The 25,483-nt window shown below is 32.5% G+C and overlaps 1 protein-coding gene across 1 annotated transcript; it reads right to left on the minus strand.

The window, feature by feature from the left end:
- Positions 1 to 13,554: 13,554 nt before the first annotated feature.
- LOC129220838 (protein phosphatase 1 regulatory subunit 12B-like) lies at positions 13,555 to 15,453 on the minus strand. Its single transcript, XM_054855269.1, has one exon. It carries the CDS (start codon positions 15,451 to 15,453, stop codon positions 13,555 to 13,557), a length of 1,899 nt encoding a protein of 632 aa, XP_054711244.1.
- Between the last annotated feature and the right edge of the window lie 10,030 nt (positions 15,454 to 25,483).

Genomic DNA, 25,483 nt, shown 5'->3' on the forward strand with positions numbered 1-25,483 from the left:
GAAATATCAAACGGTTTCATAAAAATGGAAATGAAAAATTGCCTTTGTGATCTCTTTCGTGTAACATTTCGTTTTTAAAAGAGCCTTCAACAGTTTTTACTGTCTGATTCGTTTTTCTATTTTCTTCTATTGAATGGTACTTTAATATAATACTGGAAAAATGTCAAAAACATACCTACGTGACCATTCTATTTACAAAAGAAAAAATACATTTCTTCTCCCCCCCCCCTCCCACGCAATTCATTATTTTATGATGCTCAAGGATTTTCGCATTATTTTTATGCTAACTTTCTTAGTTCCTTTTTTGTTTTTGAATTGAGTTGTTTCCCATTTTTAAAAAATATTCTTTTCTGAAAGAGCATTAGCGAAACCTTAGAGTAAATTACTTTTTTTTCTTAATTTTGATTTATTTTCTCCCTTAAAAAAATCTTAAAGGATGTTCAATCGCTGTTTTCATTTCCGCTGCTGACATCACAAATGAACAAAATTAAAAATGTTCACATTTTATCAAATTTTCAAAGCTTTTATATTAAATTTTAGTAGAATGACTCGTATGCATGCTGTAAAGTTTTATGAAAGTTTAGTAATCCAAGACAGAAAATTCTTCATGTTAAGAATTAGAAACATGCTAACAATGTCGATATTTTCGAAGAAAATGTTTATAGCTTCGTCAATAACCTATAAACATTTCGTATAGCTTCGTTCGTTATAGCTTCGTAATACTTGCTCAAAAATCTATAAAATTTGTGTGCATAATAAGTAAACTAATTGTTGAAATTTCCAGTTTATTCCATACTTTTTGCGATGAAAGATGATCAAAAACTTTTTGGTTTCTTCAATTTGTTGCTGGTACCCAAAATGCATGAGGGACATATTTTTTATTTAAACGTGTCAGCTGAATCATATCTTTTATCCGACAAAAGTCATAAAACAATTGGTCCCTTATTTCTCTAGAAATTAAGTTTTCTGTTTACCCTTCCATGTAACAGAAAAGAGGGCACATGTAAACAGTTTTTTTTCTTAATTTCTCAAAAAATATTACAAAACTTTCAGAGAAAATGTGTTTCCATGACTGAATAGTCTTTTCTTTAAGCCCTGAAATTTTTTCTGATTTTTAAAAAAGATATTTCTTTACGAAATGGATTTTTTAAAAAACGTCTTCAATTGTTCACATGATCCCTTATAGGGGGGCACCTGTGAATTTGCCTACTGATTGTAGCAAAATAATAATTATAAATCTTTACCCCTTTTTATAATAACCCTACACTAATATTAATATTACGGAGAGGATATGGAAACTGTTTACATGTGCCCTAACATGTTGTGTTCGCAATTTTCCCCGTCATCTACCTTAGAACTAATTTTAAAAAATAAAAAATTCTTAAATTAGTTCAAAAATTAAAAAATTGTCATAAATTTACTTGAACGTTCGGATAATGGTTTGCAATAACTAATTTTAAATTATTAGTAAGCTTAAAATATGTTTTTACGTGAAGAAGAGAGTGATAAAATTACTTCAGCAACAAAGAAGTTATCACCCCAGGAACATAAACTGGCTCCTTGCTCTAAAAGTTGGTCAAGAAGTAGGACTGGTACTGCCATTACTTGAGAATTTTTCAAGGTATTTTGCGTGACGTTATCGCAGTAAAACATTCCATGTGCACATGTGTCCCCTTTTCCCCTAGATGTGAGATTGTGTGTTATAAAAATATGTTAAATTATACTGTAGCAATCCTTTGACTAAAAAAGCAGAATTATTTCCAAAACACAAATTCATAAAATCGAAGGTTAAATTTTAGGAATGAAATTATTGAAACGAGAATGAAAGGCATGAAATAAAACCAAGAATGACTTAAAGAATTGTAAAAATTGAAAGAGGTAGAATTTAATGAGGTTGGAAGTAATCCATCATTACAAGAGTATAACGTTTAATTTGCCCAAAATCGACTTTTTACTACATTAATCTAAACTGTTTTTAATCACACATTTCTTGAAATTGGTGATGTTAAAAGTGACTAGAAAGTATTATCGAGGAAAAAGCTGAGAACACATTTCCCCCACACACAAAAAGCGAAGCAGTAGCGCATACGGCAAATTATAGGTTCTTTGGCCACTACTTTAGCGAAGAAAAATAAAAATGGTTAAACTCGTTAACAAGCTGCTGAGTAGGAGGCCTATAATTTAGCTCTCCTTTTTTTACCGTATAAAGTTGTGAAGAAATAAGAACGAAAATTAATAATCTCTTTTGCCCTTTTCCGAACAATTTAATAGTTATTATTAGAAAATAAAGCTCAAAACGAAAAGGGGGGAGATGGAATGAAATTGTGCTACAAAAAGATAGTTCCTGTGAAGATAATGATTGGTTTAGAGCAATTTATTATTTATTACACGTACTTTGTTACAAAATCTATTATGGACAAAAGAAATATTCTAAAGAAAAAAACGTTTCAAATTGCTACTAAACGGAATTGAGTACTGTGTTTTTATTGCAAAGCATTTCTTAAAGAGTGTATCATAAAAGTAATCATTTGTCTTTCACGTTCGTGCTTGTAGGAAATGCAATGACCGTTTTTATAACCTTTCTCTCTGTTTCCAAATTTTAAAAGAAAAGTATGTAAGAAAAATTCCTTAATTTCTTTAAGTTTGCACCGAGCAAAATTCTCAGTTCTAGAGCGTAAATACGCCACCTTGCGGCAATTTAAGAAATTTTTCAAAGAGGTGAAACTTTTCAATGTTGCCTCGGACAAGGCTAATGTCTCATTGGACACGTCATGTCCTTCGTAATTGGAACGGTCTTAGTTTTATTTATTTCAGCCGCCCTAGTCAGAGGCTGCAGCGCCTCTTATAGTTTATTGGAATTGCAAATCACATTTGAAAAATGTTCATTTCAAATGTAGCCTGGAAATTTTGTCTTTTTTTTTTTTTCTTTTTGAGCAATCACGATTGCTTATTGCTTTTATTTGACCGTCCTTGATGCTGTAATTCCTTTTTCAGCTCGAACCAGGGACACCAGCACCACCGCCCACCGACCTCTGCAGGCACGGCTCTGAGCACTGCCTCTTGGAATCCGTTTCTCCTGGTCGATGGCGTCCATGTCCTACACACACGCGCGCTCATACACACATACACACACACGCTCATACACACACACACACACTCATACACACAAGCCTTTACACACATACACACACGCCTACGTGCATACACAGAGGTCTACGCACACACACAAGCCTACACATGCACGCACGCGTGCCTACACATACACACGCGCCTGCACACACACACAACTATACACACGTAACCGCCCAGGAGGAGGAGGAGGCTTGGGGGGACAGGAGCTGTTTCTAGAAACAATAGCCCCCAATGAGTAGGGCCCTGTCGCAACTCGTGATTGCAAAAAAGATAATTTGAATTCAAAATTTCAAAATTCAAAAATAATTTTAAAATTTTTTGAAAATATTTTTTTTACCAAGTCTAGAATAAGTGGATAATATAAACATCGGTAGGAAATATTCTTGACGAGATAAAACAAACAGCAAAAAAAAGTGCACGACCATGTTTCACGGTTGCAAAAACGACAGCGTAACGACCGTCCCAAACTCTACAACAATGGAACTACTATTGTAACAATAGGTTTCTTCTTTTTTATTTGCAAACTGTCTAATTTTTAAGTTTTGAACAACAATTACGTTTCAATCTCACATTTTTGACGCATCAATATTTATAGCAGTATAAAGCCCATTCACATCAGCTGTTTAGCACCTTTTCTAACATACTGTTGTAAGAAAAGGTACGAGTTATGTTTGAAAAGCATCCGATCTTTTACTTAAGAAAACAGATCTGGCATAGCTTGAGTGTTGGAAGGCTATTCACCCTCAAAGTTGTCTCCTTAGAACTCCTCACACTTCTCCTAGCGGTGCTTACATTATTGGAAGCATTCCGAGAAGGCAGGAATGCAGTTTATCTCGGCTGTTGTTGTAGCCATAGCCTCCCTTGTCTGAAATCACGTTCCTCTCAGCGGCCTCTTAGGTTCGGAGAGCAGCCAAAAGTCACAACGGACCGAATCATGAGAGTATGGATCTTGTTGATCCGGAGTCTTGTTTTCCGTCAAAAATGTCTGAATCGAGAGTAAGCAATGTGATGGGGCAAATCGTCACCGAAAACGTCTATATCTTCAGAATATTTCCAACTGATTGTCAGCCTGTTTAGGCTAAAATTTTATACAACAGCACTGCTATAGTTGTTCCATTATTTTCTTTCAAATTAAAAATCGCGGAATCACTATAAAGTGCCTCAGTAAAATGCTGCGTACCAGCGATTCGCGATACAGACAATCAGGGGAAAATCTTTCAATTTCAATCGGTATTCGGGGTTTTTTTCCTGGGGAGCAATTCAACACAAAAGAGCTACAATCCATGAACTGAGAATAGATATTGAAAGCGAATGTGCCCGACTACCAAATGAAATAATTAGGAACAATTTGTATTTCAGCAGCTAGAGTTATCAGATGTGTGTGAACCACAATTGAGGCGGTGAGAAGCAAAGGGTTGTAAGTGGTCATTTTCAAGTTTTGAGTAAAACGCGTTTAAAGATAACAACCTAGGTAGGCTTTCAAGAGTTTTTTTTCTGAACCATGCTGTACAGCAGCACCTACCAGGACTACTAGTACTAGCTCTTGCCCCAGGACAGAGGAGAGATTCGCCTACTAGTTGTACTGGTTATCTCCAAATTTTTAATTTTGCAACTTACATCCCTTTGCTTCTCACTGCGTCAATTGTCGAAATTCGAACGCCTTTATTAAATAATTGGTTTCTGTATTTCTTCGTATTATTTTGATTTTCGGAAGTGTCTGTAAAATATCAATTATTAGTGTTATAGCCATTAAAGAAGTGAGTGTATGCATATTATTGGTACACCGTACTTATTACTTTTTCAGTATCGCATTAATTTGCGAACTATTTCATGTGTCACCATTACATTACATTTATAAATTTAAGAACGAAAAAGAAAGATATTTTATTGTTTAAATCCGGAAACTTTTTTTTCCTTTTCATGAAAAGTAATATAAACGCATAAACACTCATGTTTGTGAAAATTGCAACAACATGAAGGACTCATTGAAAAGGGAATGACATTTATTGGACATATTACTCATAATACTACAAATAAACGATCAAAATTACAAATCAATGAAATAAAAATAACAGGCTGAAATTAATATCGTACGTAGCTACCCCGCGCAGCTAAGCGAGCCTTTACACGTGTGGGTATCGAATCATAGAGGTCAAATTGGAGAATAGCATTCTACGAGTATATGGCTTCAATCTGAAGCCAAAGTACATCCGTACTAACTGCCGGACGTGACACATGGGTGATTCTCCGACCGTAGCACTGACCGATATGATTTGATAATGATTTATGTAATAAAATGTGCTTCATTCAAAATTGTTGAGACTCCAAGATTTTATTTATCGAAATAAATAATCAAGCTTAATATTTAGATTACATACATACTGTGTTATTTTGAAAACAAACATTTCCAACAAAAAAGATCTTTCTGTTAATTTAAACAGATCTCAGGCCATTCAGAGTAATTTTGACCCCAAAACTCAAAATAGACTCGACGCATAGTTACCAGGCATTAATTTAGTAGAATAGATTGCGACGGGCTGGCATTTTGTCATGATTCTTCCACTTCTCTCATTCGTGAAAGACTCCAGTTTGATATAATGACAATATTATTTAAGGTTTAATAATAGGACCTGTTTCCGGAGGGTTTAGCAAGTTTGGATAATAATTATCCTTAGTGTACAAGCTCTTTGTCGATTAGTGTATACCTGTCGCTTTGGAGGTGTTGATATTTCAACGCTTCTGGCATTCGGAGGTTTAAATCAAAAGTTATGAAAATTGCTTTCATAATTTGTATTTAAGCAAATATTTTAAAAAACATGGATTGTTTTGTATAACATATGTTTAATAGCACTGACATATTTGTAATTATAAATTTATTTGTTTGCTGTAAGTTCAAAAAAAAAAAAAAAAACATATCAATTACTACTTTCTTTTACAAAAAAGGAAGTATTGTATTAACGAATAAATTTTCACTCAGAAATCGGCCTTAATTTAAATTTTGCTCACCCCCGAATGAATGTTCACATTTTTTTTTCGACCCGACCACACGTGTATATTTGCCGAGGAACGTAGACACCCGAAATATCCATTTTGACGAACCCCCAGTTAATTATGAGTTTTCTCGTGACGTCCGTATGTACGTATGTATGTGCGTATATGTGTATGTGTGTATGTACGTATGTATCTGGCATAACTCAAAAATGGTATATCCTAGAAAAGTGAAATTTGGTACGTAGACTCCTAGTGGAGTCGAGTTGTGCACTTTCCCTTTTGCTTGCATTCGGATGTTCCAAAGGGAGTCTTTTGCACCTTTATGGGGGGAAATCATTGTTAATTTCAAGGAAAACTGCAGTGTGTTATAATTTGGCAAACACTTGGCGATATATCGCCAAGCTTTTGGTCGCCAAGTTTTGTCACCAACTTGGCGACAAATTTGGTGACTTTTTTTTTTTTTTTTCAAATCTGGTTTCATTTTGGCCACTATTGGTAACATGTAGAAAGTTGACCATTGAATCAGATTAAAATGTCCAATATTGGGAAAATTAATCTGTATAAACGTTTTTTTTTTTTTTTTGCTCCAGTTCGCAACAAACTTGGGGTAAAAATATTTAAAGTGTTTCTTTGCTTAATCCAAGGCACTACTATCATTAAATTGACGTAAAAGGAAGCCATGTGATGCACACATCAGTTCGTTTTGTAGATATTTTAATGTATCTGCTGCTTGAAAAAAAAGATTAAAGTATATTTTAGATTTTTGAACATAACTACGTAAAACCATTGTAGTTGACACATTAATTGAATGTTCAGTGATTGATTATTCAATTTTTGTGAGCTTTCCAAAAACTGTAGATAGGTTATTCTTGATAAAATCTTCTAATCGTGTCCGACACTTTTGAATTTTCGTCATCAATTTCAATAACTACCACCATTAATCTTAATGTTTTTTTTTAAATTTATTCTTGACTTTTTCATCTGTTTTTAAGTATTACTGGTTCGTACATAAGTAATTTATGAAGAAATTTAAACTCTTTTGACCGCTCTGTTAAACATGGAGTGTAACAGAGTGTTCCATTAACTGAATGAATGACTAAACGTTTAAGAAAAATTGTTCCTTTGAAAAAAAGAGTTACATTTACAGAACTTAATTAAAATGAAACAATTATTCTAAAACTTATCCTCTCTCGAATTTCAGGAAAAAAAACTTTTGTAAAATAAAGTCTATATACATAAGTAAAGTAATTTGAAACTGTACGTAGATTGCTTTCTTTTAAATTGAACACTGAAAAACCAGCTTTTAGTGTGTTTCATTAAAATTTTTAATAAAAACCATAATGCTTAAAATTTGGCCAGCTAGCGTATAATTAGAGAGATTTTTTACAATTCGTACATTGAAAATCTAATGAAAATTTTTCATCGAGTGAATAAGGGGAGGAAGAATTGGAGTTTTTAAAATATTACGCTTGAATATCTTATCAAATTTCTTAAATTGAATGTGAGGAATAAATCATGATGGCTTTTACTTCTTTCGTATGTTTTATTCTTCTCAACTGAATTTCACTGCTTTCATTTTCCAGAATTCGAATCAAAATGAGTAAATAATGAACTCGCGGATTTTTTTTCTGGCACTGCATATTGCGCCTGAATTCAAGAACAATTATACTTAATTAATTCATTTATTTGTTTTGGTTCATTTGGGTGCATACCTGGTTCACCAATTGGTGAAACAAAATCAAACCAAGTTTTCTGCAAATCACGCAAGCAGTCACTTAATAAGAAAATTTCAGTTTCTAAAAAAAAAAAAGTTCCACTAGAGCTCGCTCGGTGAGAAATGCATTCAAACTTCGGCTACTCCGACTACAAAACGCCCCCCCCCCCCCCGCAACAATCAGACAAATACACAGACTAATCATTATGGAACAACCTGGCAGCAAGAGAAGGTTACATAAAGATGTTAGAGAGTAGCTTAGAGTATTAAATATACTTTTTTTTTTCTTGGGTAGAGTATTTTGCTCAGTTCGCAAGTTCTGAAAGGTTAAAAACTATCAAGAAATATTTTCATGTCTTAAAAATTTTTATCAATATCCCTCCTTGTGGTATCTAAGATTTTAGGCACAAAACATAGAAATCAATTAGCCGAACTAAGTTAATAAATTGATCATTGGATTAACCTATTTAACATGACATAAACATTCCGCCCTCGGGCGATATCTTCAAACAATAATGAAGTCACAAATTTTCAAAGTCATTTTTGTTTGAAGAACACTTTATAGGAGTTTTCCAAACAGGGGGAGATAGTTTACCCCACATTTTACATTTAATTGAATTTTCGAGTAATCTCTCCAAGTAGCGACAGCTGAAATTGTCTTGCAATTTCGAACAATACTCCTTTGATATAATTGCGTTTTAACAGTCATCAAACGATTCAGATTCAAATCTTATTCCTTTTGAAATGAAAGGAAAATTTAATTAGATCAGATTCGTAAGCATTAACAAGGAACATTCGCGAAGTCTAAGTGATCTAAAATTAGACAGTCGAGATTTTGGCTTTGATAACATTAGTTGCAAAGATTGGTAATGCTTTCAGTGCAACACGCAATTGCATTTCAAACTATTTTGAAGTTACTTTTCTCTGTAGATATGTAATACTAGATGGCTAATTCTGCTTATATAAGAGCTTACCAGGAAACATCACGAGTTCAGTAATCATGAAAAAAGTTAAAAATGGTCGCATTCGAAAGAGTATCTTTAGAAAAAAATTTGACCCAAATATTGTGTGCCCTAGTCCTTTTGTTTTTGAGATATGGGGGATCAAAGTCTGTCGAAATCTTACGAAAATTCGCCAAATTTAAAGACTTGGCAAGAAATGGAAAATACCACGTGATTTCATCGCCTGCGTCTAGCAAGACTCTCATTTTCATTTCTGGTCATCTGCAAAGCGCGTAAACGATGTTTCGAATTAACCCTTTACTTGTGTGGGTAAAATTAAAAAGTAACTATGAAGCCTGTGAAATGGAAACTAGAGAGCTTTATCCAGAGGAGCTACAACTTTATAACGAAATTGAACGTAGGATTTAACTTTGTAATCGTGATAATAATGCATTTCAGAATTTAAGTGCATTTCAAGTGTGTTTTACTTAACTAATTTAAGTTTGTACTCTTGTAATGAAATGTGTTGTAAGTAATTAATAATTATGTACGAGAATTAATATGAATAAGTGAAAAAAACATGCTTATTAAAGCTTATATATTGAAAATAAAATGGATAGTTTTTGATGTTGAAAGAACATGATCACGGATTGTAGTATCCCAGCTCTTATTTATTTTTTCAAAAGTTATTATCATTAATGAAGTTCTATTGTCTGACCACTGCTAGCGAAAATGTTTAATTTAAAATCGAAAAAAATAATAATTAAAAAAAAAAAAAAACGGGTAGTAAATGTCAAAAATTTGCACAGCAAAACCAACGATGTCGGAAATTACTTCATAACAGATTCTTATCAAAAATTTTATAGTCGACGTTCATTACAACAACCCCTGTAGTTCGAAAAAGTCTGTCACTGCAACTGAAAGTCGCTATAACGTAAATGCACATCATATTGCATGTTATTCAGTCATTTTTAAAAATACTGAAGTCACTTTTACCAATTATGTTTCACGTTAAAAGGGAATTCAAATTCGATCAAAATAAAAATTAATACAGTTTTTTTTTATCTGACTTGTTAGAGGGTTTACACATAACTTGAAAACGATACACATAACGAAAAACACACTGAAAATAACTGACAAAAATCGTTTTTTTTTTTAAATTTGAGAACATGGTCTGAAATCTTTAAAAATGTCGTTTTCTTCGTATTTAGATACTGTTGAAGACTTCAGATTTACGACTTTTCAAAAAAAAAAAAGACTTTAAAGTGTGTTTACCGTTTCTCTACGGTTATCATATTTTTTTCAAAACAGTTTCATCATCGAATAAACTCTTTCAGTGGAAATATTTCACCCGCAGAAGCATAAAAGTTTTAAGCATCAGTTTTTTAACAGTCTTAAGAATAACAAAAAATTCCATTGTTTTTACAATAAAATAAAACAAATATTTCGGGCTGTGGCGTTTTCCCCTATACAGTTGCACGTTAATATCCCGGAACACAAGCCCCTAAAAATTTCAATGCCGCAGTCTGTGCCACGACACCCCGCGCCATGGTAGCCACCCCAGTAAAGAATTAATGCGATATTTCTGACGCCCTTTGGTGGTGACCAAATATGGAAGTGAAATGTCTTGTCAGATGCAGATGTTGAATTCGCGCCGTACCTTCCATTTCTGAACAAAACTCGCTAAATTTGGCGACTTTACTAAAAATTTCGGCAATTTTTAAGACATCATATTTCGATAACGTGGTCACGAGGGCACGTAGTTTCAGTGCCATAAACATGTTTTCCAATGCTCTTTCGAATGCCACCAATTTGGAATTTTTTTGAATTTCCTTGATCGTGATGTTTCCTGGTTAGTAACAAAACAGATGAACATGATAAAGGTGTGGGCTTTAATTTCATACTTTTTAAAAATGATTATGAAAACTGGTTCAAATATAGGCAGCTTTTTTCTTATGTCTTCTCTTCAGAATGGGGGTGTTTCCTTCAGTCAACGGTACTATTTTTAGTCACTAAAATTGATAGAATAAGCAAAAAAAAAAAAAAAAAACAATGAGCCGGAAAATACTTTTATTTTCTCAACATTTAAGTTATTGTGTTTTAAATAAATAAGTAAAATAATTTTAATGTCATTAACACGTAACTTTGGCCAAACATGGCAACAAATACAATACAGTCTGAGTAAAAACTTTAAGGCCAGTAAACTTTTTTGAGAAATTGGACACATCTTAAACTTTAGGATTAAAAAATCATTTTAGCGATAATTATTAACCTTAAACGCAAGTTAAAAAGGCAAAAAAATTTGTTTGAGTGTATTTCTTTATCAGAAAATACTACAGATTAATATTTAATCCTGAGTAAAATATTTAAGGCCAACATAGAAAAAAGCAAATGAAGACAAAGATAAAAAATATTTATGAGCTTGTGTAAGAGTTATTTCTTCAAATTGTTTCTAATATTCTTGTTTTCATGGATAAAACTAGTTTTTGACAGCGTTAGGGACCTATTTTTCGCCATTCATCTTTGATATTAAATTTCAACTGTGTTTGATGAAGTTAAATGTCCCTCATTTGCGTAAACTCGTTTTGCTAAGTCAACCCATAAGTTCTATATTAGGCTAAGATCTAGAGACTTAGTTGATCATTTCAAAGTTTTAACATTTTTATTTTCCACTTTTTTGCACTGTTACTCGAATGCATAAATGCATTGTCATGATGATATTTCCAATTTTCTCCAGCAATACATTCAGCATCGGGTAATACGATGGCTTGGAATGACATTTTATATGCTTGTGAATTCATTTTACTTGAAACAAACATAACGGAGCCAACACCATTATAAGCAAAGTACTCTTAAGTCATGCTAGAGCCTCCATCTAATTGGCGCTTGAAGAGTAATTCTTTTTCTTTTCGTAAAGTAGGCCAATTGTGTTTTCATCAGTCAGGTTCATCCAAATTCCACTTCTTTTCGTCAGAAAAAATATTTGCATCCACTGATTACCCCAGGTCATGATTTTCTGGGTAAAGTTCAAATGTCCTATGTTGTGCTTAGTCAGGAACTAAAGCGTAGGCAATTTTGCTGCATAAATAAAACCTCCACACCTTCTATTTGTGATATACATAGTTTTTTACAAACATTTAAACCTATCGTTAAAATAAGGAACCTAATTGAGTAATTTTCAGGTGATGTAAGTTTGCAAACTCTTTCTCCATCCCGTGAAGACAAAGCTTGAGGTCTTTCCTAAGTGCTCTTTTTACAATATCTATGTTTCAATTGAAAAAAGGGGTTGACTTAGACCTACAATCTTGCATTTTTTTTATAATACTATGCCTAATCATCCCCGTTAAAGAAAAAACTTCAATCTGCCTTCTTTCATGAACAGTGAATTACTTACCTTGTAATATCTTTACAAAGAGAACCAAAACTTTGATGAAATTAATGACAAAAATACAAGTTGAAATGTTTCCATAATATTTTAAACTCAAGTGATAGTTATAACAGTATATATACCTGTAGTTTTAAAAATACACTAGTGTCCTTAAAGTTTTTACTCAGACTGAAATACTAACTATGAATACACCAATGTTTTCCTGGCAATTTCATACTTTAAAAATCCTGTCTTTTGCGTTACTTCTTACGTAGGAACATCAATAGTTAATAATACAATAGTATTAAAATCCCCTTAATTTTATTTTCTAGTTTTCACGAAAAAATTTACTAGCCTTAAAGTTTTTACTCAGGCTGTACAGTCTTAAAATGTAGAGCTACGAAGTCGAGGAGTCGGATTGGGACTCATTTTAAGTAAAGGAATTGGGGTCCACTCTTTTCCCTCTCATACCGCAACTCTCCCAGGGCTATGAAGTCGGAGAATCTGAGTTGGAAAATAAGTTTAGGAGTTACTGTCTGACCACGGATTGTATGGAAAGACAAACATCCGTTTTACAGCTGGAAATGGACGAATCTATTATGTTTTACCGACGTCAGCTTTTGCAGAAGCAAAGTCTCATTCAAAGAAACAGAATACGCGCATCAAATTTTTACTTTTCCTCCTTATTCACGTAGATTCGTCTTATCTGGACATTTGAAAATTCCATGCAATCCGTGGTTGGAATGTAAGTCGGTGACTTTAAAATTTCAGGATGCGCATTCGATCATTTTTCCACCGACTCCTCAACAGTGGTAAATGTCACTAATTAGGAAATCCTTTAATAGAGATAAAGCCAATATAAAAAATTCAGGAATTTATTTTAAAAGAAGAAAAAAACACTTCTGCTTTTGCATAATTTAAAGTTCAAGTACGTTTTCTTAGGGAATTAATTATCCTAACGTGGAACACTTGGCACGTTTGCAAAAAATTTCGCCAAATAGTCAAAACGAAACGCTTATCTGCTCGTCTAACGTAACCAAAATCATTATTTCTGAAATTTAAAATTCGATGCTTAATATCTAAACAAAGCAAAAAATAAAACAAGCCTAAAATTAACCTATAAAATTTTTATTTAAACAAATGAATAAGCTATATAAATACAAAATAACTCTACAAATTTTTAAAAACGTGTAATTAAGATAAAAAGTTCCAATGAAAGGTAAATTTAAGGAGCAAAAATATGAACAGGTAATTTATATCAATACTTTTTGTTTTCACCAATTTTGTTATGTGGTAACTAACCACATGTTATGGTAATTCCCCAACCCTTTTTTTTACATGGGAGACTAAGAAGTCCTCTCTGAACATATGTCTGTCATTTTACGTAAAGTTGCAAAATATGAAAAATATCACTTCGATACTTTGCATACGACTCGAATTAGTGCACTATTTTCATCTTTTAGTCTTCTATTACAAGCCTTCAACTTCTCACATTGCTTCAGTTCTTCTTCCATTTTATGCAATTTTCTTTCAAGATTTCTCCACTCTTTCCGCTCTTTTTCACTGATTGAATTCTTCACAAAATTCTTCTGTAACTGTTTCTTTGTCCGATCTAACTCTTCCTCGCTTTTCCTTAAGTCTTCTTTCAATTTTTCATGTTCTTTCGAGAGTTCCTCATAAAGAGTTTTAAAATCTCTATTATCTTCAACATAACTTTTGACACTTCTTAAATTATATCTTGATGAGTTTTCAGTTCTAGATGATGTTTCAAATACCTCGTCTGGAATAGATGTAAATGACCTATAATGTTGACATGCTCTGTCTCCTTGTCCACTTTCTTCTTGAGCAATAGAACGTTTATCTTTAGTAATTTCGTTTTCCTCAACTGTATCGAAATAAATAGCACCACTGGGGCGAAGTCTCTTGAAACGACCCGTTCTTTGGATAGCTGCTTGAGTTTCAAAATATCTCCTAATTATTTCCACAGGAGATGTTTTTGATTTTAGTCTTTCTGAAGTTTCAGAAATTGAATTTGAACTTTCTAAACACTCAGACGATCGCCTCAAACACTTTTTCCGCAACGGGATGTTTTCTAAATCAGCTTCATTTGAAGAAATATCATCATGTAGTTCCAATTCAGCTGTTGCCACTTTATTTGGTAAAATAGATTCGCCTTTTATCTCATTTGTATCCTCTTTCATCAATTTCTCAAAAGCCCCCATTGTTTTCCTTCCTTTTTCTTCATCACTGTTTTCTTCTGGCAGGATTAGGCTCTCATTATGAGCTCTTTCCAACTTGCTATCGTTCATGACATATTTTCTTTTTTCCTGATTACTCATTCGAGTGATGCACGTTTTTCTTTTTGATGGTGGTATTGTACTAGTTCTTTGAGGTTCTACCAATATCTCTTGTCTATCTTTTTCCATTGACATCTGCTTATTTTTAAGTTCTTCAAGAAGAATAACCAATTCAGGATCAGCAACATCGAAACATGTTTGACCTGCAAAGTTTTGGACATCCATGTTCGCCAAATTATCCACTAACGTCACACATGACTCCTTTTGACCCCAATGTGCAGCAGCATGTAATGGTGTCCATCCATCGTTATCTTGAGCATTCAAATCCGCACCTGCCCGTATAAGAACACTCATAACACTGATATAGCCTTTAGCAGCAGCAACATGCAGTGCCGAGGCACCTGTTGGCAAATGGATTTTATCTTGAAAAACAGTGGAATTCAACATTTCAGTTGCATCTTTAAGCATGATGTACTCTTCCTTTGATCGTGCTTGATCGCAGTCAATACCCTTTTCGATAAGTACATTGAATAAAAAGTTTTTCATTTCGCTTGGTTCGGCAATGTCAACGGGCAAGTGGCCATCAATATTCACTGCAGCTACATTTGCTCCGTTTTTAACTATATATTTGGCAATGCTTAAAAAACCACATGCTGCAACTGCATGGAGAGGTGTCCATCCTTCATTGTCTCCTCTGTTGAGATCGCATCCATGATCAACAAGGAACTGAACCATGTTCAAGTCGTTGTCCAGACATGCCTGATGCAAAGCTGTCAGACCGTCAACGTTAGCTGTGTTGATATCTATTCCTTTTTCAAGCAGTTGTTCAACTTCTTCCGTGTCAGCAGCAGCACATGCAGCCAGAAAAACACATTCATCACTAAATTTAACCTTGTGCTTTTTGTCCTTAGATGGAACGGATGACACTTTATAAGTTTCTGAATCTTTCCAGCGTTTTACACTTTCAGCTCTCCTGAAGTGAGCACAATTCGATTGTACTTTGATAGACATAAAGACGTAAAGACGATTCATAGACAACATAAAAACAGTAATACGAAATTCTCACTGAACGAACGCAAGAACAAATACCAAGCCCAAAATACACTTTTTGTTGCCCACCAATACTTCATAAAATTTGTTTCATTTGCAATACGAGGCTTCGCTAAGAATCTTCAACTTTGGTGATTTTCCATTAACCTGACTGTAATGAGATCCTCCACGCATCAGCTTAAGTTTAGCCATTTTGGATCGGACTTTTCTTTGTAGCGGAGCTAGGGTTACTACAGCAAAGTTTCGTGTTTCACCAAATTGGCCGTAAATAATATTTTATTTAATAAACAATTCACGAGAGCAGCTAATAATCGCTCGCAGTGAACAATCACCAAACGCGATAACTCGCTAGAAAAGACAACCATCCAAACACGCGCTCCGATCCAAAATGGTTGATCTTAAGCTGATGCGCCGGCTCGTCCACGTTACTCCACACGTGACTACAAATCATATTGAAATTTTGTAAAGGAAATTATTGCTACTGTCGGTAACGTGGGTGATAATATTTGGCACATATTTGGCATCACCGATGCGATTTGGCGCAGTGAACAATGGCATCCTGAAGACGATAAACAACGTCTTTAATTGCTTTTTTTTTAAATAATTTTCCCCGTAAGGTAACAAAATATCCACAGGGTTTCTTCTGAAATTCAAATCGTGGTTTGGCCATACAAAATTAGTTTTCCTTTATCTTTTCATGCAGCTGAAAATCTTCGCGTTTTCTACAAATAGAGATGTTTATTTTGAGCCTCAATACGTTGCATATATATTTTGTGTGTAAACCGATTATTTTTGTTTCAGAGTAACTTTCTTGGAATTTTAATTTAAAGGAGGTTAAAAAAACCGAAAAAAATACGATAGAGTATTCGGTATTGAATGCGATATTTAGGAAGTATTCTAATCTTAGATCCCGGTATTTGTTAGAAGTATTTTTAGTTCCATCTAAACATAAAAATCGTAGATAGAAAAGCAAATTTTAGCTTACTTTGCGTGCTATAGTATTCTTTGAAAACTTTGCCACAAATAATAGTCTCCAATTACGAATTCTCAGAATGCTTTTCATCCGTTAGAATTATAAACTTCAGTGAAAAAGATTTTTTTTTAACTTTCGCGGATCCATAAGGGGAATATGAAAATTTTTGAGTAAAAAAATTGAACCGACTTCAAAACTGCAGCAGGAAATTGCTATACAAATAATAAAAAAATTTATTCTTTCAACAGCATCTACTATACTATTTTTAAACATAATTTTTGAAGTCGGGGCAAAAATGATAGGGGTAATGATGTCTAACCATTTTTCTTTTACATTTTTCATGAGAACCAGTCAAAATTTAAACGAAACATTTATATCGATACACAAATATGTTGTTATCAATGTAATGTATGAGAATTCTATTGAAGAACTTGGGTCCATTAAAATTTGCATTTGTAATTGATTTATGGTTAAGTATGATTTTTATCTACAGTTTTAGCCCCTACTTCAAAATTAAATTTAAAAATAGTATAGATGTTGTTTAAAGAATTTTTTTTACTTTTTAGAGCAATTTGCAGCTGTAGTTTTGAAATTGGTTCAATTTATTTTTATTTATTTTTTATTTTTTTATTTCATTTTTTTTAGTGTAAGTGTATTTTAAAAGTAGTATGTCACCATCATGAAATTTCACACTTTTTTTCATATAAATCTTGAACATTAAAAATTTTAACGACTATCACTAAAACGTAATCTTAATCACAAATACCATAGACTGAGAGGTCTACACACGAGAGACAGACAGGTCACAAGCTCATTCACGTGATTTTTTTTTTTTTGTAATTCCCACCTTTTTGCACTCTTAGTGCAAGAAAGTGTGTTTCCCAAATTTATATGGGACCAATTTCAGGGTATAACCCTTTCCAATAAAAAAAAATAATTACCGAAATCGGAGTATTCTGTAAATAAGTTGTGCGTGGTCATACATAGAAACAATATCAAAATCTTTGAGTGACCAATAAATCTCACCCCAATCTTAGGGTTAAAAAAAAAATTCCAAGTTTGTATGGGACCAACTCCTGGGTATACCGTTTCCAATAAAAAAAAAAGAATTATCAAAATAGGACTATTCTGTTCTGAAAAAAAAGGTATGCGTAGTCATACATCTTTTTACTAATAATAAAGCTGCAAGTCTCTCTGTCTGGATGTCCGGAGGATATCTGGATGTCTGAATCTCTGTGACGCGCATAGCACCTAGACCGTTCGGCCGATTTCATGAAATTTGGCACAAAGTTAGTTCGGGTGTGCACCTCGAAGCGATTTTTCGAAAATTCGATGAGGTTCCTTTTCTATTCCAATTTTAAGAACAAAACTATCATAAGATGAACGAGTAAATTACGGAATTATCATAACGTGGAACCGTAACATGGGCAGAAGTCAATTGGCGAGATACGAAATTATCATAACGTGTAACCGTAACGTGGGTACAAGCCAATTGGCGAGAAAATTCACCATACATTATTTTTAAATATACAGGCGAACCAAAAGACCTTTTAATTTTTCTATAACTGCCAAAGCCGTGCGGCTACCACTAGTAATAAATAAATAAATAAATAATAAGGGTCGACTTGAAAACTTCTTCCGTTTTTTCGTCGGTTAAAAATCCTTCGCATTCATGCTTTAAAAAATGCAATAAGCTTGTATGAGACAAGGTATGCTGGAGAAAAAGTTTTCTATACAGATAAAAAAGAACTCATAGTATTGCACTGCTCTCCGTTGATTTTGAGAAACTTAATACAGTAATAACATTAAATTTAAATTTCTTGAATCCAATTTGATTAGAATTTAATTCATTCATTTGCACTAAAAAGCATTAAATAAAATTAGTATATAATTTTTTGTTAGAACACTCTAGTTTTAGGTAATCATAATATTTTTATAATTAAATTAATCTTAAAGCAGCCAAAAAAATTTAAATTCAAAATTGTGAGGTGGAGAAAAGTGGTTACTCGTACGAAGCTGTATACCGTTTTTTTTCCTTCTCTCGAATATTTAACTTAAATTTTATGGACTGGTTTAAAACTAGCCAACATAAAACGATATTAAAATTGTCTGCTTCTTTGAATGTTGTTTTCAAGTAAATCATCTACTTATTTCAACTCATACCTTTTGTTGTGAAAAAAAAAAACTTTTAGAAATAGTCTATAGATTTGGAAAAAGAATTATATATGATGTTTATAATGAATAAAAAAAACTAAAAAGGTAGACTGGGGATTTAAAGAAAAATCATAAATTATAGAAACACTGAGTTACTATAGGGATGCAATTCTTGATTATGAAATTTTTAATTTGCCACAAACGAATTCAAGCTATTTTATTTATTATCAAAAAATAACTCGTAAGTAATTGCATGCTATGATCAGGGATTTTTTTTTTCTTCCCTTTACGCAATATTTTCTTATTCAAAGTAAGAATTCCGTTTTTTTACAAACTTTAAGTATCAATTCAAAATTTCATTTTTTTCAAAGAGAAATTTTAATCATTATTGTGAAATTTTTCGAGTTTTAAAAATATTTCATTGCTCATCTTAAGTCCAATGTGGGTCATTTCACGTCAATACGCCTAATGCCATGTGCTGCCATATCTCATATTTTGTCCATTTTTTCTTTACGAATAGATATCTATGAGAAAAGCCCAAATTATTTTCTTGAATGAAAATTACGCTTTGGAGATTTTTTTCAAAAATTCGATTTTTGTTCATTTTTCGGAGTCACCGTTTTGGCATGAATTCAGAAAATCTCTCTAATTTCTTTATTTTTCAACCAATTAAGCTGAATTTGGTATCAATTTCAAGCTAATAGTTTTCTGTTTCAGTGTGAACGAGAGAAAGTATTTTATGAACAGTTGGGTGTTGCCACTCTGTCTAAAGTCAGTTTTTATGTTTTTTCAATTGGGAGTTTAAATAAGTTATATCTCTGGAGTACCTACTACGATCCGCATCAATTTTTTTCTAGCATATTTAAATCATTCTCTTGCTATGCAGAAAAAAGTAGAAGGGTGTTTTTTGTTGTTTTGAAATAAAAAAATAAAGTTTGCTTTGCAGAAAATAGTTTTCTATTACTTTAAATCCCTTTTAAGCTTGAAAAAGGCCAAAAACTTTTCGAAACAATTAATACTGGACTCTCAAAGGATTTGTATCAATAATTAAGCGCTAAAACGTTGTTAAGTTTTGAAAAGAATTGTGCAAAAACCTCCGTTTCAGACTTCGCAAAAATAAATAAATAAATAAATAACACTTTTGATTCAAAGTATACTAAATTTTAAGAATAATAGTTTGAAGAATAGTATAAAAAAATTTCTAACGGCATTATTTAACTTTTTTTTTTTTTTTGACGATAAAAGATGGGACAAAAAATAATAATTACTATTGAAAAGTTTTCATAGCCTAAATTTGTTTGGATTACGTAACACCTGACAATGATCTTCCGCTCTTACAATACTCATCATTCTTCTTTCGTTTTGAAAGTTAATCGACACATAGCTTTCGTTGATTATGAAATGTGAAATGAAAGGAATGCTTGTGCGGAGGGCATTTTTAAAAAAAAATCTATTTCCTTTGTATCAGAAGATGAAAAAGCAAGAATTGCTATCCATAAGTTTCACAGAGGTTTTAAAATATATTTCAATCGGCAAGAATAATCTTCTTCAGAGAAATCTAGAGTTGTGGAGTACTTACTGTAAGTGTGGAAGTTCAATGTTAGGTGTAACGTAATCCAAACAAGATTATGCTAGGAAAAGGTTTCAACAGTATTTTTTTTTCATCCTTTAATGTCAAAAAAGTAAAAAAAAAGCAAAATAATTCCATTAAAAATATTTTTATACTATTCTTCAAATTATTATTCTTAATATTTAGTACACTTTCAACCAAAAGTGTTATTATTATTATTATTATTATTATTATTAATATTTTATTATTATTATTATTATTATTATTATTATTATTATTATTATTTATTTATTTATTTTTGTGAAGTCTCAAACGGAGGTTTTTGCACAATTCTTTTTAAAAGTAAACAACTTTTTAGCGATTAACTATTGATACAAATTCTTTGAGAGTCCAGTATTAATTGTTCTGAAAAGTTTTTGGCCATTTTTAAACTTAAAAGGGATTTAAAGTAATAGAGAACTATTTCCTGCAAAACAAAATTTATTTTTTTATTTCAAAACAACAAAAAATATCCTTCTACTTTTTTCTGCATAGCAAGAGAATGATTTATATATGCTAGAAAAAAATTGATGCAGGTCGTAGTAGGTACTCCAGAGATATAACTTATTTAAACTCCCAATTGAAAAAACATAAAAACTGACTTTAGATAAAGAGTGGCAACACCCAACTGTTCATAGAATAATTTCTGTTGTTCCCACTGAAAGAGAAAAATATTAGCTTGAAATTAATACCAAATTCAGCTTAATTGGTTGAAAAATAAAGAAATTAGAGAGATTTTCTGAATTCATGCCAAAACGGTGACTCCAAAAAATGATCAATAATCGAAGTTTTGAAAAAATTCTCCAAAGCGTAATTTTTAATCAAAAAATCTAAAAAAAATAATTTGAGTTTTTCTCATAGATGTCTATTTATAAAAAAAAATAATGGAAAAAAAATTGGAGACATGACGGGCACGGCCGACTATTTAATTTACGCGATTTAACGTGGAATGATCCATGTGCATTTATTCCGAGCAACTGCTGTAAAACACTTTTTGCTGTGTTACCGCAGTAACGGTACGAAAACTTACTTACCAACTTGCTCAAACTGATGAGTTTTGTTGCCTTAAACTTATTACTGATTACTTGATTATTTATTGCTAAAAATATGAAATGAATTTGTCTTAATCGAACTCAAAATATAAGTGTATGTATTTTTTCATATTTATTTAATATTAAATTAATTATTTATTTAGTACCTTTTTACTTCCTTTTACAAAAAAGGAAGTATTGTATTCGCGAAAAAAATTTCACTCAAAATTCGACCTTAATTTCCATTTTACTCACCCCCGAATGAATATTAAGGTTTTTTTTTTCCGACTCGACCACACGTGGATAAGTGCCTAAGAGCATATAGACACGCGAAATATCCATAATGACGATTCCCGGGTTGATTACAACGACTTTTCTCGTGATGTCCGTATGTACGTATGTATGCATGTGATGTGAGTATGTATGTCGCATAACTCAAGAACGGGAAGTCCTAGAAAGTTGAAATTTGGTACGTAAACTCCTATTGGGACCTATTTGCACACTTCCCCTTTTGATTGCATTCGGGTGTTTCTAAAGGGGTCTTTTGCCCCTTTTTGGGGGGAAATCATTGTTAATTTCAATGTGAACTCAAGTGGTGTTATAATTTGGCGATACACTTCGCGATATATCGCCAGTCTTTTGGTCGTCAAGTTTTGTTGCCAACTTGGCTACAAATTAGGCGTTTTTTTTTTTTTTTTTTTTTTTTTTTTTTTGAGCAATCACGATTGCTTATTGTTCTCATTTGACTGTTTTGGCGTGCTATCATTTTATTTTCCCACCAGCACCCTCTGCCAGCACCACCGTCGACCGGTTCCTCACGATGCTGCTCCTATAGCGAAAACCGTCTCCAGGTTGCGTCCATATGCTACACACACACGCATACACACACGCGCATACAAACTCACACACCTACACACACTCCTACACACACACACACGAACGCCTACACACACGCGCATACACACACAGCACTGCGTACACAACATGCACACACATGCTTACATACACACACACGCATGCACCCACACACATGCGCCTACACAAACACACACGCGCATACATACACACACACACGCTCGTGATTGCAAAAAACATAATTTGAATTAAAATGCCAAAAATTCAATTTTTTTTTGTCTTTAATCTGTTTGAATTTGGCCACTGTAGGTGATGTTTAGAGAGTAAACTATTGAATTATATTAAAATTGCCAGTAATGGAGAAATGACATTAAATTGGAGTAAAAGGAAGTCATGTAATGCACACATCAGCTCGTTTTCATATGATATTTCTACTATAAATTTTGCCTTTATTCTTAAAACTTTTATTTTGCTTGTACGGAAAAGTGGTTTGAAATTTACGTGTGAAAGCTTTTGCATATTATTGGTAAGTTTTTTTTTTTTTGTTCTCATTCATACATTTAATTTTTTGGCCATTAAAATTTTTTGTTTCATTTCATCTATTTTACTTTATTTTGTTTGTTCATTTATTAATTTATTTTATTTCGTTTTTGTTTTATTTATTTATTTATATTTGACTATTTATCTATTTGCAAAACTTCAGTCCAGATCATAAGACAAAAGACAACTTAAAATGACACTAACGTCATAGTCTTTTGATTCATACGTGGATTTCTTCTACATATCTTTTAGAAAATATCAATTTGAATCCTTGGTTACACTTTCTTCAAAGTAATTTTTTATACGTTTAAAGTTTAACATTCTACAAATTCAAAATTGTAAATATGCTACAAATAGGCGTGAAAATGCAGCAAAAATGAAACATTAATCATACTAAAAAAATAATGTCATTGCTAGTTCATTGCAATTAATCTTATTATTAATTGCTTTCTTAATTATAAGTTTTAAAATAGATAACAATTTACACAAAGCTTTTTATTGAATGAAAAAGTCTCCTCTGACTGCATTATTATCAGTGATTAATTGTCAAATTGTCTGAAAAATATTAGTCATTGTCATGGATGGGATTATAAAACACTAAGCAAAGTCAAAAGCTTTTTTGGTTGTTTTATGCAATAATTCATTTGGAAAACTGCATAATTTTTTCAATGATAATGGCAATGAAATAAAATTGATTTATGGCTGTGGTGTACACAACAACCTGCTTTTAACTTAATTAGAAGTTATTTCTCGCTTTAAAATGATTTAAAGAAAGGTTGGTATTAAGAAAAAGTGTTTTCTTGCGTAGTTTCCTTGTAGTTATGCTCTCGTGAAAATTTTGTGGAGAGGTGAAGCTTAGAAAGCTGTTTGAAACCAAAAGAAAATGTTCATGGTGGTCCAAAAGTAGACGTAACCCGCCCCCCCCCCCCTCCCGCCTATTTTTTGAATTTTTGACATTGCGTTAGTTACTGTTGAATGTTTGTAAGTACAGCTACCTTTAAGTATTTTTCATTGGTGGTACACCATCCATGTACGTGTTTGAATAAAATAATTTAAAATGTTCGCATATGTATTTTCTAAATCAGAATTAAAAGAGTTTGGAAACGTTCCAAGTAGCTTCCGTGTCTTGGTTTAGTTTAAATAAGCAATTCTTAGTTTTTTCGTAAGGTTTTTAGTTAGTTTCCATGTAAGACTTTTCTTATGCTTCCCCTATTCCCCGCATAAAAAATTTTTTAATGCGGTCGTTTCCAAAATTTTAAAAGTTTCTTTCACTTTTTTTCCTGAAAGAGCATGCTTAAAAACATAGGATCTGACCATTTTTAAAATTGTTTCACTAAGTTTAATATTTAAAAAAAAAATACTCTAGTCGGAAAGTTTTCATTGTTTACGCTTCTGCCGATGACATCACAAATGATGAAATGCCATTCAGTGTTGCCATTCACAAAGCATCATATTTAATTTGCATCTTTACTCACGTGTACTGGCAACGATATGGTTGATAGCAAGCGTAGAGCTCAGTATTTGATTCGCTTGTTGATTATCATAACGTAAATGCGGTAAATATATGCGCCAAATTGCATCATGTGACGTCATAAAGACCACGACTTGTTTGAAAAATCGGACATTTTAAAAAATTAATTAAAAAATAACTGTTGGGAAAATGAAAGTATTTTTTGGGTCCATGTTTTTTTTTTTTTTTTTTTTTTTTTTTTTTTCTTATTCTATCAATTTCAGTGACTAAAAGTAGTATTTAGGACTGAAGGAAACAACCCCATTGTGTTTCGAAAACTATTTTTTTATAGCTACTCGTGCAGTTTTGAACAATATTTTTTTCAATGCGATTGATTCCTATCCGCAGCATAAAACTAGGTTTGAGTGTATGTTTTTTTTTTTTAAGGTTAGATCAGTAGTTTCAATACTTGTATATTATAGGAATATTTATTTACTTTAGGCGAGATTTTCCAAATATTTATTGTAAGTTTGAAAAGGGACGTTGAATCTTTACTAATAATAAAGCTGAAAGTCTCTCTGTCTGGATCTCTTTCTGTCGGGATGTCTGGATCTCTCTTCGTCGAGATACCTGGATCTCTGTGGCGTGCATAGCGCCTAAACCGTTGGGCCGATTTTCATGAAATTTGGCACAGAATTGGTTTGTAGCATGGGGGTGTGCACCTCGAAGTGATTTTTTGAAAATTCGATTCTGATCTTTTTCTATTCCAATTTTAAGAACATTTTACCGAGAAAATTATCATAACGTAGACGAGCAAATTACCATAACAAGGGCGAGCAAAGGCAAATTGGCGAGAAATTCATAATCCATTATTTGTAAATATACAGGCGAACCAAATGACCTTTCAATTTTTAACGAAGGGCAAACTGTGCGGGTACCACTAATAACACATAAAGAGGAAAGCAAAATGTCTGATAAAGTAATGTAAGAGCCTCTTTTGCATTTTCTCACTCTATATAATTATCTCATGGATTCAGACCATATCATTAAAAACGACATGAAAAAATAAAATCTATCTATTTCACAATTATCTGGCATGAGTTCTTGGTATTCTAAGGGACTTTTGTGTTGCACTTTCTTCCTTTTTTTTTCTTTTGCTTGTTCTTCCAGTGAGTTATTGTTTTTATAATTGCATACTTAACACTAAAAAATAAATAAATGAAATACATCAAGCATGTTTGGATTTGACCCAATCATTCTCTCTGTTTTCACCATACTTTATAAAAACAGGAAAGTGCATAAGAACTCAAAAGAATATATAAAAAATTCTTTAAAATTATATTTTTAAGGAACTTCTTAAGCTAGTACTTCAGTATAAA

This window comes from Uloborus diversus, chromosome 4 (genome assembly GCF_026930045.1).
Source record: "Uloborus diversus isolate 005 chromosome 4, Udiv.v.3.1, whole genome shotgun sequence".
Classification (NCBI taxonomy): Eukaryota; Metazoa; Arthropoda; class Arachnida; order Araneae; family Uloboridae; genus Uloborus; species Uloborus diversus.